The sequence below is a fragment of the Prionailurus viverrinus genome, chromosome D3, assembly GCF_022837055.1.
Source record: "Prionailurus viverrinus isolate Anna chromosome D3, UM_Priviv_1.0, whole genome shotgun sequence".
NCBI lineage: Eukaryota > Metazoa > Chordata > Mammalia > Carnivora > Felidae > Prionailurus > Prionailurus viverrinus.
Window position 1 is genome coordinate 78,806,593 of NC_062572.1, and position 14,786 is coordinate 78,821,378.

Genomic DNA, 14,786 nt, shown 5'->3' on the forward strand with positions numbered 1-14,786 from the left:
TGTGCCCTGATTAAGTGGTGCTGTGTTTATATTTCCAGAAGGGTTTTGAACTTTCACATCAGTTCTATTTCACATCGGGAGCATCCAGTATTAAGAAGGAAACACTTGGCCAAAGTATCTGCGTATCGAGAATTGATGCAAGGATCATACCGACATTAATATGAGGATTTAGTGAAACAAGTGAACATCTATTCTGGATAAATAGCAACCATATCTACTAATTTCTTGTTAATTCATCCAGAATCAACAAAACATACATTGTGTTCTTTTCACCCTGTGTGTGAAGTGTCTTTTCATATACCACATGGTACCCTGGTGTAGGCTGTGTAGAAAATGTGCTTCTGCCCTTGGGGGGGGAGTGGTGGGTGCATAACCAGACCCCCAACCAGTGCAGAAAGGTGGGAGGTGGTGATGCCACAGGTCACACTTCCACCCTGTGGCTGCAGAAGAACCTGTAGACCTACCAGGTGCTCTGGCTTATTGTTAAGATTCATCAGGGTCTGATGAGTGTGGAGGGAAAAGGTAGAATGAACATTTTCCTTTAGCATCTTGTCACTTGCAGGGAGCCTTCAAATGGCATGTAATTCTTAAGAGATTCTCCGTAGATCCATTTGTTGTTGCTTGGTTTTCTTCAGAGCTGTGCACACTTTGGTGTGTACGTGTGTGTATATGTGTGCGTGGGTGTTTTTATTACGATCATTTGTTTTCACGTTCTTATTTTTTGAGAGAGGGGGGGAGAGCGTGAGTTGGGGAGGGGCAGAGAGAGACGGAGACAGAGGATCTGAAGCGGGCTCTGTGCCGACAGGCTGACAGACAGACAGCAGTGAGCCCGACGTGAGCCCGATGCGGGGCTTGAGCCCAGGAACCTTGAGATCGTGACCCGAGCTGAGATCAGGAGTGGGGCGCTAACCTACTGAGCCCCCCAGGGGCCCCAAGGCAGAGGTTCTTAACAGCTGCTCCAGGGACTGAGCTGATCAGATTTTTTTCCCCGTTCTTGGAAACACCACAAAACAGACATCTGTTCCCAGCTGGTTTAGGCCAAGTGCAGAAGTGCGGGGCCGACCTGTGTAACTGAACCTGCTTGGTATTTGGAATGGAATTGCAGTGAGAAAATATTTTTCTTTTATAAGCAATTCAGATTCAAGTGGGACGGATAGAAGTGGAAGGCAGAAGGTCAGTTGAGGATAAAGGGATGTGATTTCTTTCTTTCTCCCCTTCCCTTTTTCTTCCCCTGTTTTTTTTTTTTCCTTCCTTTTGTGGATGGGAGATATAATGGTGGGGAGCCCAGAGAACACTAAAGGTGAGAGAGGGGCTGTTGATAGAGTAAGAACCAAAGGTCTGCAGGCTAGGATAATGGGGAAAATGTGGGCAGCCAGGAGAAAGCAAGTCCCATTTATGTCTTTGAAGACTTGGTAAAAACCAGGAGTGCTAGATTCATTTACTAGGAGGAACAAATTGAATGCGAAACACTGCTTAATGTTAACGTGTTGTAAGAATGTTATGTATATGTATATATAATATATATTAACACGTATGTTATATATATTTATGTTCAGTTTGGGGGGGGGGGTAGAGAGAGAGAGAGAGAGAAAGAGAGAATGAGTGGGAGCGGGGCAGAGAGAGAGGGGGACAGAGGATCCAAAGCAGGCTGTGTGCTATCAGCACGGAACCCGATGTAGACGGGGCTCAAACTCAGGAACCATGAGATCAAGACCTGAGACCCAAGTCTGTCGCTCAACCAACTGAGCCCCCCCCAGGCACCCAAGAACATTTTGTATTTGAAGGAAAGGTAAGGGGGTTAGAAATATATGTTAGACTCATTACTCTGTTGAATTGTTTCTTTAAAAAGGGCTTCAGTGTCTGCACAGTGCTAGAAAATAGTGACAAATGTGGTCTCCCCAAAAGAATAACAGACGTTGTATTATTTTAGTTGTTCTATGGAAAGTTTGTATAATACCTACAAGGTGGTCAGTATATACTAGGATTATGATGATTCAGAGTTTACTGGTTTTCATGAAAGAAAAGGTTAGTTTCCGCATTTAAACGGGAAATCCGACGTTTTCACTGCTCAGATTGACTTTGCATATCCGTTTTGGAGGCAGAACCCGGACCGGGTCAGGCCTGGATTTAGGCCGGGTCAGGCTCATGTAGGCACATCCCTGGGGATTATCTGAAGTTAGTGTTCACTGGCAAGGTGACACCTGGGCCTTTTACGCTGCCATTCTCTAGTTTAAAACTGGGAAACTGCTCCACGAAGAAGTGTCTTTTATCGGAAAGTGTAAGAAGTATAATGAAGGGGTGAAAAAGGTTTTCTTAAATCTTTCTTTTGACTTGGTAACTTTGGACTTTTGCCAACAAAGACGAACTAGCTTTCTATAATTTTAGGGCTTTGGTAACAAAGGAAATGTTTGGTCTGTGTCATAGGAGAGAATCAAGTGATCATGTGACAGACCCGAGTTCTTTCAATTTCCTTTTTTGTAAACAGGCCTCGCATTCTCCCTGCAGATACTTTCACTGTCTTTGGGTGAAAGGGCATTCTACATTAAGCGCAAATGCTGTTAGTGAATTATAGGTTATTTATATGGGGTTTAGGTTTAAATTAAAAGACTGTTAGTGCCTTTGAAGGAAGGTATGTTTTATAGAGTACAAATGACATGAAAGGCATTGTTACAGTAAAGCTAATTCCGTCTGATAATCAAGCTGTGCAGGGAAGGAGAAGCTAAAGTCAGTCCTTTCTCTATTACCTTTCTTTTATAAAAGATCACCTATTTAGAGAGAGAGAGAAAGAGCGAGCTGGGGAGGGGCAGAGGGGAGAGAGAGAATCCCAAGACCCTGTGCTGCCTGCGCAGAACCCAGCCTGGGGCTCGATCTGACGACTGTGAGATCATAACCTGAGCCCAAATGAAGAGTCGGATGCTAACCCAGTGAGCCACCCAGGTGCCCCTATTTCCTTTTAAAAGAGAAGTCTGAAATTTACTTTTGTAACATTTTCAAAACAGTGGTACCTAGGAATTGGGGTGAAAAATGGTGAACACGTTCAAATGTAAACCTCACTCTTTGTCCCTGGTGTAACTGGGAAGTGAAGAGGGAGTGAAACATCTTCTTCCCCTCCAAGCGGAAAATTTGCTCTGGCCTTCCTGAATGCGGGAAGGGAACGGCTAAGAGGCCCGCGTGATTGTGGGGCTGGAAAACATTTCTGTAAACCATAGAAGAAGTGTGAAGTTACAGAGAGCGGGATTCATTACATGATTCTACAAGCCCGCAGAGGTGAGGCCTGAACACGACTCTGCAAGCCCGCAGAGGTGAGGCCACCGCCGGGTGAGCTTAGGTTTCTGGCAGCACGGCTGCTCCTGTGGGGCCCTGCCCTCACGCCGTCCTGCCTGTCCTGGGTCCTCAACCTTCACATCCTTCAGGTGAACTAGGAGGGCCGACTCCTGGTTTTCAGAACCACTGCTAATTCCCTCTTACCTCTTCGAAATGTCCCGTCGTTTCACCCTCAAGTTCACCCTCTTCCCGCAAGAGAAAGTGTCAAACTGAAGCGACACAGGTGGACAGGAGAGCAGGGTGTGGGGGCACGTTACCGCAGAGAACGAGTGGCTCCTGTGTCAGGAATGTCTTCTCCCCCACCCCGGGGTTCCTCTCTGGGGTTTTCCAAACCTGAACTCTGCTTTAGTTGGGCGGATAGGAAAAGATACGGGCAGCGTGGTGGGCACCATCCTCCAGCCCGAATGGCAGGTCCCTGTCATGTAAACTGGAGAGGAAGAGGGTGAGATCCGTTTACTAAGCTTCCAAGGATTCCTGGGTACCTGCCAGTTACATTGCAGCCCGCGGCTGTCGTTTGTTCAACAAGCTTTGTTTCACCCAGGACCTTTTATCCTTTCTTGGGATTGCGTGTCCCGGGCCCATCACCCGTGGGCATTTGAATGGCCTCTTGCGTTCTTTTTGTTCCTGAGCCGACTGCCCTCTGGGACGAAAGATGCGGAACTGGATGATGTGTTTTGTTTACCCAAATTACAGGAGGAGGGCACGTGTCATAAAGCCCGCGTCACCATGAAAAAGGGATGGGGAGACCGAGGCAGAGCCTCGTCACCACCAGGCACGTGTAGAGCCTGGGTCCAAGCTTTGGATAAATGGTGACTTAAAAAAAAAAGTTTTCAGGGGTTTCCTGGGTGGCTCAGTCGGTGAAGCGTCCGACTTCGGCTCAGCTCATGATCTCGTGGTCCGTGGGTTCGAGCCCTGCGTTGGGCTCTGTGCTGACAGCTCGGAGCCTGGAGCCTGCTTCAGACCCTGTGTCTCCCTCTCTCTCTGCTTCTCCCCTGCTTGTGCTCTTCCTCTCTCTCAAAAATAAATAAACATTAAAAAAATTAAAAAACAAAACAGTTTTCAGACCGTTTCACCTCCAGTGGGAGTTGGGTGGGAGTTCATGATTCTGTGTCTTGAGTTCTTTAAGAACCTCGATCTATAAACGTTGATCAGCATGGTTGGTGAAGTTCGACCACGGGGACGGATGCTTTGCTAATGGTGATTTGATGGTGAGTTTTCATTTGTGACTGTAGTTTGCTGCTTAAAAATAACAGTAGTGACATTCAGGGATTATTCCTAAGTGGGTGGGCTCTTTCGTGGGTATTATCTGGCAGATGGAGTTTGCATTTCCTGTATTTTGCAGTTTAAATGTTCAATTTCATTCTAAAAGGAAGACCGTAATCACAGACGTGCCTCGTCATGGATATTTTCACAACGATATTAGCCTAGAACTGTTGATGTTTTCTTCCCTCCGCACCTTTTATCTGGGCTCTAGTTTGATGCTGGGGATACACTGTTTCCTGTCTGGTCCCACAGGCACCTGTCTGAGACAGTGCTGGCCCCGGGGTGTTTCCTCTGGGCTAAGCCGACCATCTAGGGAAAGTGCGGTGACATTCTTAGTTCTGGTCTGAGACATGTGAACGCAAGGTGAGTTGTTCTTTAGCTCATCCCTGTCGAACCTGCGTTTCGATTTCATCTGTATGATTTTTTTTCTTTTTTTTTTTTTCAAATTTTTATTTAAATTCTAGTGAGTTAAAATACAGTGTAATGTCGGTCTCAGGAGGAGAATTCAGTGATTCATCACTTCCATTCAACATCCAGAGCTCATCACAACAAGTACCCTACTTAATACCCATCACCCGACTTCATCTTTTTTTTCTTTTTTTAAGTATTTTTATTTTTATTTTTGAGAGAGAGAGAGAGACTGAGCGTGAGTGGGGGAGGGGCAGAGAGTGAGGGACACACAGAATCCGAAGCAGGCTCCAGGCTGCCGAAGTTGAGCGCTTAACCGACTGAGCCACCCAGGTGTTCCGGATTTCATCTTTAATAGTAGTTTTTCCCATCCAGATTATTAGAAGGGTTTGGATGTGTCACACACTGAGTGACCAAGCTGAGGGGGATGTCTTAGTACTGCTGATGGATTTGTGGTTTATGTGAATTTTCACGGGGATGCATATTGTCACCTCAGTAGAAATTCTACCTTGACCCCGGTATAGTTATTTTTGCTAGGAATGCACGATCTTTTACAGATTATACACCCCACCCAAAAAAAGTCATTAAATACTTTAGTAAAATGTGCAAGACAATCTCTCAGTGATTTAAAGCAGATTTTCATGAGGAACAGCCATTAAGTATTGAAAAGGAAAGAGTCTAACTCTGGAAAACAGTATGGAGGTTCCTCAGAAAATTAAAAATAGAACTACCCTATGACCCAGCAATCGCACTACTAGGCATTTATCCAAGGGATACAGGTGTGCTGTTTCGAAGGGACACGTGCACCCCCATGTTTATAGCAGCACTATCGACAATGGCCAAAGTATGGAAAGGGCCCAAATGTCCATCGATGGATAAATGGATAAAGAAGATGTGGTGTGTATACACACACACACACACACACACACACACACACACACACACACAATGGAGTATTACTCGGCAATCAAAAAGAATGAAATCTTGCCATTTGCAACTATGTGGATGGAACTGGAGGGTATTATGCTAAGCGAAATTAGTCAGAGAAAGACAAATTTCCTCTGACTTCATTCATATGAGGACTTTAAGACACAAAACAGATGAACATAAGGGAAGGGAAGCAAAAATAATACAAAAACAGGGAGGGGGACAAAAACATAAGAGACTCTTAAATATGGAGAACAAACAGAGGGTTGCTGGAGGGGTGTGGGAGGTGGGATGGGCTAAATGGGGAAAGGGCACTAAGGAATCTACTCCTGAGATCATTGGTGCACTATATGCGAACTAACTTGGATGTAAATTTTAAAAAGCAAAAAAGAAAGTTAAAAAAAAAAAGAAAAGGAAAGAGTCTAGGAATATGTATCTATAAATCAGGCTGATTCTTCCATGGAATGTTGCCTAAAATTAGCTATGGCCCCCTTCCCTTTTGTTTCCTATTTTTCCTCTCTTCCTGGTTGCTTGCCTCCATCCACTGCAGGGAGAGGGAATAGGCCCTTAGAGATTCCCTTCCTTCCTGAGGATCCCAGAGCTAGTGAGTGACGGGGGCTGGGTCTAGGCCCGGCTTCCGGTTAGAAATCCAGTGTGCTCGTGCCTGACTTTGTGGCGTGGTAGTCACGTAGCCTTTATGGTGTCACAGTGAGTGAGACATTGCCATCTTCAGTCAGCTGACAGGCTAGTAGGAACGAAGAGACAAATGTATGCCGTGCTGCATACCAGAAAATACTGGAAACAGGTGGAGTGCTCTGGGGTTCAGGCAGGAGAGAGATCTCTCTCACAGTGGAGTTACATCTGATTACGTGTCCTCTGCAGGTGGGCAAAGGGTGCCCTTTAAAGACCCCAAGCATTTCACGTGTTTGTAATCGATCCTTCATCCGTAGTAATGGCCGTGACTGTCCATTTCCCTAAAACTGTGTCCTCCTACTGCCCAGGGCGTTGCTGACATTCACAGAACGTTCTCCGCCCCCATCTAGCCCCAGTGCAGAGGAGAAGGCCTCCCTTCTCCCAGGCTCTGCCACACCCTGGGGTCCATGTTGCTCCACGCTGAGAACAATGTCATGGCAGGGTCATCCTCAGCCGCCACAGCCACGTGGACCACTGTGCTGGATGAGTGGCAATCAGGAAATGGCTGTGTGTTACCTTAACCACTAAAAGCAGTGAACCAGAGAGGGAAAAAGAAGGGACGTTATACTTTTCTGCCAGGAGAGTATTTTTTTCCCTAACATCGTAGAGGAAAGTAGGGTTCAATAAAAACGGATGGAATAAGCTCCTTAGGATTTTTTTTTTTTTTTTTTAAATCTCAGGTGGAACTTTATTAGCAGTAGACATTATGTGATGGGTTGGGATGCTCCGTTGTTCCGTGGGCGGGTCGAGATCTGTAATTGGTTTTTTGGTTTTGTTTTTTTTTTTTTTTTTTGATTGTCATATATTCCTTTTGATGCAAGAGGCCAGACGTGGTGGTGACTATAATCGTGCTGATTTTGCCAGGAGAATCGAATGGTGTTGAGATCGAAATAGGTTCGGGAATAGCTTTTTGTGAAGACAGTGTGATGAGTCCAGTGATACATGGCAAGTTTTCTGGGTGTTACGTCGAAACCTACTCTTCGTGCCGTCCCGGTTCCAGTCAGCTTCCTTCTTGTTAGAGAGGTGCCATGCTGGGAATGCTGTGTGGCATTCTGGAGAAATCAGTTTGAAGCTGTGAGTACCCAGGCTTTACCCACGTTCTCTGGACGTTTGTTCACTCAGAGTCCCCTCGCTGTAAGAAGGGTAGTTATCAACTTGCTCTCTCCCGGTCATCGTCACTGTGTTTGTGTAAATCCTATAGGGATGTTTATCCCATCGTTACCAAGTTTTCCTTGCTGATGGAATTGTTTCTGTTCGCTTAACAGAACATCTGATCAAATTCATGACCATGGGGGATATGAAGACCCCAGACTTTGATGACCTCCTGGCAGCATTTGACATCCCAGACATGGTCGATCCGAAAGCAGCTATCGAGTCTGTACACGAGGACCAGGAAAGCCACATCAAGCAGAACGCCCATGGCGACGAGGACTCCCACACACCGTCGTCTTCGGACGTGGGCGTCAGCGTCATCGTGAAGAACGTTCGGAACATCGATTCCTCCGAGGGCGCCGAGAAGGACGGCCACAATCCCACTGGCAACGGCTTGCACAACGGGTTTCTCACCGCATCCTCTCTCGACAGTTACGGCAAAGATGGATCGAAGTCCTTGAAAGGAGATGCGCCTGCCTCGGAGGTGACTTTAAAAGACTCCACGTTCAGCCAGTTTAGCCCCATCTCAAGCGCTGAAGAGTTTGACGACGACGAGAAGATCGAAGTGGACGACCCACCGGACAAAGAGGACGTGCGTTCCGGTTTTCGGGCGAACGTGTTGCCGGGGTCGGCCGCCCAGCAGGACTATGACAAGCCAAAGGCGCTCGGAGGGGACGGTTTGAGCAAAACTGGAATCTCTCCTTCAGGCAATGTAGATAAAAACAGAGTCGTTAAGAGAGAGACAGAAACAAATTCCATAAATCTGAGTGTTTACGAACCTTTCAAAGCCAGAAAAGCAGAGGATAAGCTGAAGGAAAACTCTGAAAAGGTGCTTGAAAACCGGGCCCACGACGGGAAGCTGAGCTCGGAGAAGAGTGAACCCAGCCTCGGCAGCGTCGCGCTGTCGAGGTCAAAGCCATCGTCCAAGCTGTCCTCGTGTATAGCTGCAATAGCAGCACTTAGTGCTAAAAAGGCTGCTTCCGACTCCTGCAAGGAACCGGTGACCGAATCACAGGGGGCCTCTCCGTTACCTAAAGAAGCAAACGATAGTCCCAGAGCCATGGAGAAGTCTCCTGAATCCCAGAGCCTCATCGACGGGACAAAGAAAGTGTCCCTGAAGCAGCCCGATAGCCCCAGGAGCATCTCCAGTGAGAACAGCAGCAAGGGGTCTCCATCCTCTCCCGCGGGGTCGACACCAGCAATCCCCAAAGTCCGCATAAAAACCATTAAGACGTCTTCTGGGGAAATAAAGAGAACAGTGACGAGGGTGTTGCCAGAGGTCGATCTCGACTCTGGAAAAAAGCCTTCCGAGCAGGCGGGGCCCGTGATGGCGTCTGTGACGTCTCTCCTGTCCTCTCCGGCTTCGGCTGCCGTCCTCTCCTCCCCGCCCAGGGCGCCTCTGCAGTCGGCGGTGGTCACCAACGCAGTCGCCCCTGCGGAGCTGACCCCCAAACAGGTCACCATCAAGCCCGTGGCAACCGCCTTCCTCCCAGTGTCCGCCGTGAAGACGGCGGGATCCCAAGTCATTAATTTGAAGCTCGCTAACAACACGACGGTCAAAGCCACGGTCATATCCGCTGCCTCTGTTCAGAGCGCCAGCAGCGCCATCATCAAAGCCGCCAATGCCATCCAGCAGCAAACCGTTGTGGTGCCGGCATCCAGCCTGGCCAACGCCAAACTCGTGCCAAAGACTGTGCACCTCGCCAACCTTAACCTTCTGCCTCAGGGCGCCCAGGCCACCTCCGAGCTCCGCCAAGTGCTAACCAAACCTCAGCAGCAAATAAAGCAGGCAATAATCAATGCAGCAGCCTCGCAACCACCCAAAAAGGTGTCTCGGGTCCAGGTGGTGTCCTCCTTGCAGAGTTCCGTGGTGGAAGCTTTCAACAAGGTGCTGAGCAGCGTCAACCCGGTCCCAGTTTACATCCCCAACCTCAGTCCTCCTGCCAATGCAGGCATCACGTTACCGACCCGCGGGTACAAGTGCTTGGAGTGTGGCGACTCCTTTGCCCTGGAGAAGAGTCTGACCCAGCACTACGACCGACGCAGCGTGCGCATCGAAGTGACGTGTAACCACTGTACAAAGAACCTCGTTTTTTACAACAAGTGCAGTCTCCTTTCCCACGCCCGCGGGCACAAGGAAAAGGGGGTTGTGATGCAGTGCTCCCACTTGATTTTAAAGCCAGTCCCAGCCGATCAGATGATTGTCTCTCCGTCGAGCAATACTTCCGCTTCGTCCTCTGCTCTTCCAGGCTCCGCGGGAGCCGGCACACACACTGTAACGAAGATTCAGGCTGGCATCACCGGGACAGTCATATCCGCTCCCTCCAGCACACCCATCATTCCAGCTATGCCTCTAGACGAAGACCCATCCAAGCTCTGCAGGCATAGTCTGAAATGTTTGGAGTGTAACGAAGTTTTCCAGGACGAGACGTCGCTGGCCACACACTTCCAGCAGGCTGCAGATACGAGTGGACAAGTAGAGTATCCCTTACGTTTTGGTGTTTCGGTGACAGATCTGTAGACATGAGTGCTCTAGACGATGCCCATGATTTTAGGGGTGGGAACTCAATTATAAATGGGAGTGCACGTGTGTGTGTGTGTGTGTGTGTGTGTGTGCGCGCGCGCGTGTGTGTGCACGTGTGCGTGCGCGAGCGCACGAGGGAAAGATTGTCTTCAGAGGCTTGAACAACGTTGAAATAACGAGTCTCATTTTACAAACAACGTCTTTGGAAGACGAGGTCTTTTTTGACAGAAACTCTCTGTACTAGTTGAGCTATGGCGCCTTAGATGTGGGATAAACGCGTTCTTAATTGTTGGGTCACCGGTGTATGTGTGGGAGGTCTGAGATGGGGCCAGTTGTAGTATCCTGCCTTGGTATCAGGTGTTCAAATCAGGTTACATCACCAGCGTTCCTGGTTATTAATGGCAGTTTGGGGATTAAAAAAAATTCCCGTTACTTACAATTACTGCCTTTTACAGTTAAACAGACTTACCGGTACCCACTTAACATGGTGTGCCTGCTTATGAGAGACGTTGGTCCAGAAGTACGTTCAGTAATAGTCCCCAGTATGATGAATTTAACCTGCAAGTGGAAAACCATCTCCGCTTGAACAGAATGCCTTCGCGTTTCCTCATAGCTTTTCGTTTTTATTTTTATTTATTTGTTATCTTTTTGGGCGCTGAGGTGTAGGTTGATGTTGGTGACATGCAGGTCACAGTGGACGTCAGTGAGTCCTTTTATCTCCTATCCTCGTCTTCTGTCCACGAGCCACCATTTGGCCGATGGATCGATCAGTGCGTTTTACAGATACGTGATACTTACCATTTGGAACTAACTGAACGTGTTGAATGAACCAAATTCAGGCTAGAGAGACTGTATGGTTTATTGTCCAAACGAGGAAGCTCATGAAATTGGAAGCGGGTGCTAGTTTGAGCCACTACTGGCTCGAACTTCTGTTTGTGAAGACCCAGTGGCGATCCGCTTTCCTTTATTTGCCGCTGTCTTGTCGCCTGAGGTTGATGCTGTGCTCCAGAGGTCTCCTAGAGCCGCCGCGATCAGTTTCCTCAAGGGCCGCTGCTGAGTTCTTTGTAGGATTTGAGCCTGGGGAACAAAAGATCAAGAATACCTCAATAATTTTTGGTTCTGTGGATTTGCAGTTTAGTGGAGGTGGAAATGGTAGAGAGTTTTGAGAGCATCCTTGAAGCATTGGACGTTACGTGTCCTCGGCCCAGACAGTGGAGCGCTCCACAGAGCGGCCGACTAGTTCGGGCAGGCGGCGGCTGACATAGCTCTTCTACTGTGTCCTTGTGACAGCACCTGGGGTCTTTCTGGGTGCCCTCTGACCTCGTCACTGCTTCATCAGAAGGGTCCTATTTCTTCGCGTCTTAAAAGGATAGAGTTAAAAAAAACAAACAAGCCCATTTCTTTCATTCTGTTTGTTCTCTTGCCTTGTTTCTACGTCCGCTGGTACTCTCCGTGGGGTGGCAGGGTGAGTCCTGGCTTCACAGGGTTCTCCTCACGTCTCGCCTCACCCGTGCGTGCTGGTCAGGATCTGGCATTTGGAGCTGCCCTCCCGTAGTCTGTTCTCTTGGGGAACCTTTGTTTTCTCGGAAGGGGAAAGGCCGTGGGCTCAGAGAAAGGACTTTCCCTTCTTCCGTGTATTCCCCTAGTTTTTGTTCTCCGTTGACTGTTGAGGCTCACCAGCCAAACTGGGGTCAAACTGGGGTGGAGATTTCCCTCGGAGAAGGAGATTTACATCGTGTGTGTGTGTGTGTGTGTGTGTGTGTGTGTGTCTGTCTGTGGTCGCTTTGCCTCGACTTCTGCGTTTTGCTGGGACAAGTGTATAGAGCAGCTCACGTGTTTCACCTGGAATACTTCGGAATGAGTCATGGCAGAATAGCTAACTCTAGGGCCAAATATGCACTGAGCTGAACGTTCCCCTTATTCCGCTCCCCCCCTACCGCCCCCTGTCGTCTTTTCTTTCCCTACCTCTGCCTGGCTAAGTGTCCACTCAGCTCATATTTATACTCGGAAGCCTCGGCTGCCTGCGCATCCAGGCGTGACTGGTTGGCAACATAAACGTGTCCCGTGGTCTCCTCCTCCTGTTCCCCATCTCCCCTTCTCTTACTGGAGTCCTTGCCCAGAAGGCCCCCCTTCTTCATCGCCGTTCTTCTCCGACTAGGCCAGAGGAGGGTTCTCCCGCAGACCCAGGCGGCCAGCCTTGTCTCTCGCTCGGCGGCCCAGCCTGCGCGGTGGTCTGTGGGAACGTTGCCGCTTCGTCAGCGCTCGGTTTAATTAAGCCCACCCCGAGTCTGTTCCATAGTCCGGGACGTTGGTAAGATCCATATGGCTGTTGCTGTGCTGACCTCAGATGCAGCGGGAGCCAGGAGGGGTCCTCACCCATTGCTGTCACCCGGTGCGGGATCAGGTGACCCTGGTGGGAGAGCTGGGGGCCGCAGACAGGAAGAACAGGAGAGAGAAGAGGGAAGGTTCTTCGTTGTGTCTTCTCCGCTTTGCCGTTCACGAGACTCTTGGCCAGTTCACAGTTTGTGGACTTCCGTTGGGAAAAACCAGTCTGGCTGTGTGAACTGTCCCCTCCCTGAGAAGGGCACTTAACACTCGTCTTCTAACAAAATGTGGAAGCTGAGCTAATGGCACCTCAAGTACCAGTCTCTCTCCCGAACCCCGTCTTTCCCCTCTTGCCTGCCGCGGCCAGGTATTTAAAACGTGTACTTTCCTCTTCTCTTCTGACCTCCACGTTCTTGGTGATCCACCCGTGAACTGAGAGAGTGGACTGCCTCCCCCCCGAGTAGGGAACCCCCTGTGGCTCCCACCCCGGCTCTTGCTTCTGGAATGGGAATCCAGCGGAAGGTTAGTCCCGTGCCTGCAAGCTGCCGGCTTTCTCTTCTGGCTTTCCCGAGCCCTTCCCCGGGCAGGGTTCCCCCCGCCTGCACAGCAGTCTTAGTTAGGCAACCGTCCACAGCCGACTCCTGCACTGACCCTACTGCCGCTGTTGATTTGGAAGGTTCAAGGGCGCGACTGTGGGCTCTCGCAGGACTAACAGGTCCACGACTCCTCATTCATCGCCTGCCAGCTTTTGACTTGACCAGGCCTAGAGACAGGTGTACTACTTCACGAGCAGCGGGAATGTCCTTCCTGCCCTCCTCCCTGCCTTCCCTCCCCCCCCCCCCCCCCCCGCCCCACCTCTACTTATAATTACCATAATCATGTCAAAGTTTTACCTGATTACTGCTCCAGTGTTCTGTGCTGACGTTCTGGTCTTCTTTCTCAAATCACTGAATTTTCTTTTTTTTTTTTTTTTTTAATTTTTTTTTTTTTCAACGTTTATTTATTTTTGGGACAGAGAGAGACAGAGCATGAACGGGGGAGGGTCAGAGAGAGAGGGAGACACAGAATCGGAAGCAGGCTCCAGGCTCTGAGCCATCCGCCCAGAGCCCGACGCGGGGCTCGAACTCACGGACCGTGAGATCGTGAGCTGAGCCGAAGTCGGACGCTCAACCGACTGAGCCACCCAGGCGCCCCCATACTGCCTTTTTAGAGCCACCCCTACCTGCTGCTTAACCCCCAGCAACCACTAATCTCTTCTCCATCTTTACAGGTGGTGTTATTTCAGGAATGCTTTATAAATGAAGCCACACCATATGTAACCTTTGGGGACCGGCTCCTTCCCTGGAGATGCATCCAGGTTCTAGCGTGGACCAGTAGTTTGTTTTTTCAAACCACTGAGTAGTAGTCCATCCAAGGTTGTACCGCACGGTGTACACCTTTCAGTCTTCTCAGGATGTCTGCATTGTTTCCAGTGTGGGGTGAATTTTGAATACAGCTGCTATAAACACTTGTGCACAGGTTTTAGTGTGGACCTAAGTTTGAGTTTGCTGGGATAAAAGCCCGGGTAGACAATTGGTGGGTCGTATGCTGGTTGCACATATATGTTTTTAAGAAACTCTTCCAGAATGGCTGAACCGTTTCTTATTCCTCGGACAGTGCATGAGTGGTCCAGTTTCTCTGCATCCTCACCAGCTTTAAAAAAAAATTTTTTTAATGTTTATTTATTTATTTATTTACGAATGAGAGAGAGACAGAGCATGAGCCAGGGAGGGGCAGAGAGAGAGGGAGACACACAACCCGAAGCAGGCTCCAGGCTCCGAGCCATCAGCACAGAGCCTGATGCGGGGCTCAAACTCACGGACCGTGAGATCATGACCTGAGCCAAAGTCGGACGCTTAACCGACTGAGCCATCCAGGCGCTCCTAGAACATACTTTTCATGTGTTTATGTGCCCTCTGTATATCCTTTTTGGTGAAATGTCACTTTTGCCTGTTTTCTAATTAGGTTGAGTGCGTGTGTTTTAACTGTTGAGTTTTAAGACTTCTTGTTGTATTTTAGATACTAGTCCTTTGTCGGGTATGTGGTTGCAAGTCCTTCCTCCCAGTTGTGGCTTGTCTGTCCATCTTTTAAGAAGGTTTTACAGAAGTACACTTGAGCCTTTGCATCTTTA

The 14,786-nt window shown here is 48.9% G+C and overlaps 1 protein-coding gene across 11 annotated transcripts in view; it reads left to right on the forward strand.

The window, feature by feature from the left end:
* ZNF532 (zinc finger protein 532) overlaps window positions 1-14,786 on the forward strand; it is a 109,742-nt gene that overhangs the window by 40,842 nt on the left and 54,114 nt on the right. For all 11 annotated transcript variants that reach the window (XM_047827692.1, XM_047827684.1, XM_047827686.1 and 8 more), the window contains one exon: window positions 7,881-10,243. In XM_047827692.1, the coding sequence (XP_047683648.1) occupies window positions 7,898-10,243 (2,346 nt within the window). In that variant the 5' untranslated portion in view covers window positions 7,881-7,897. The remainder of the gene's footprint in view (window positions 1-7,880; window positions 10,244-14,786) is intronic.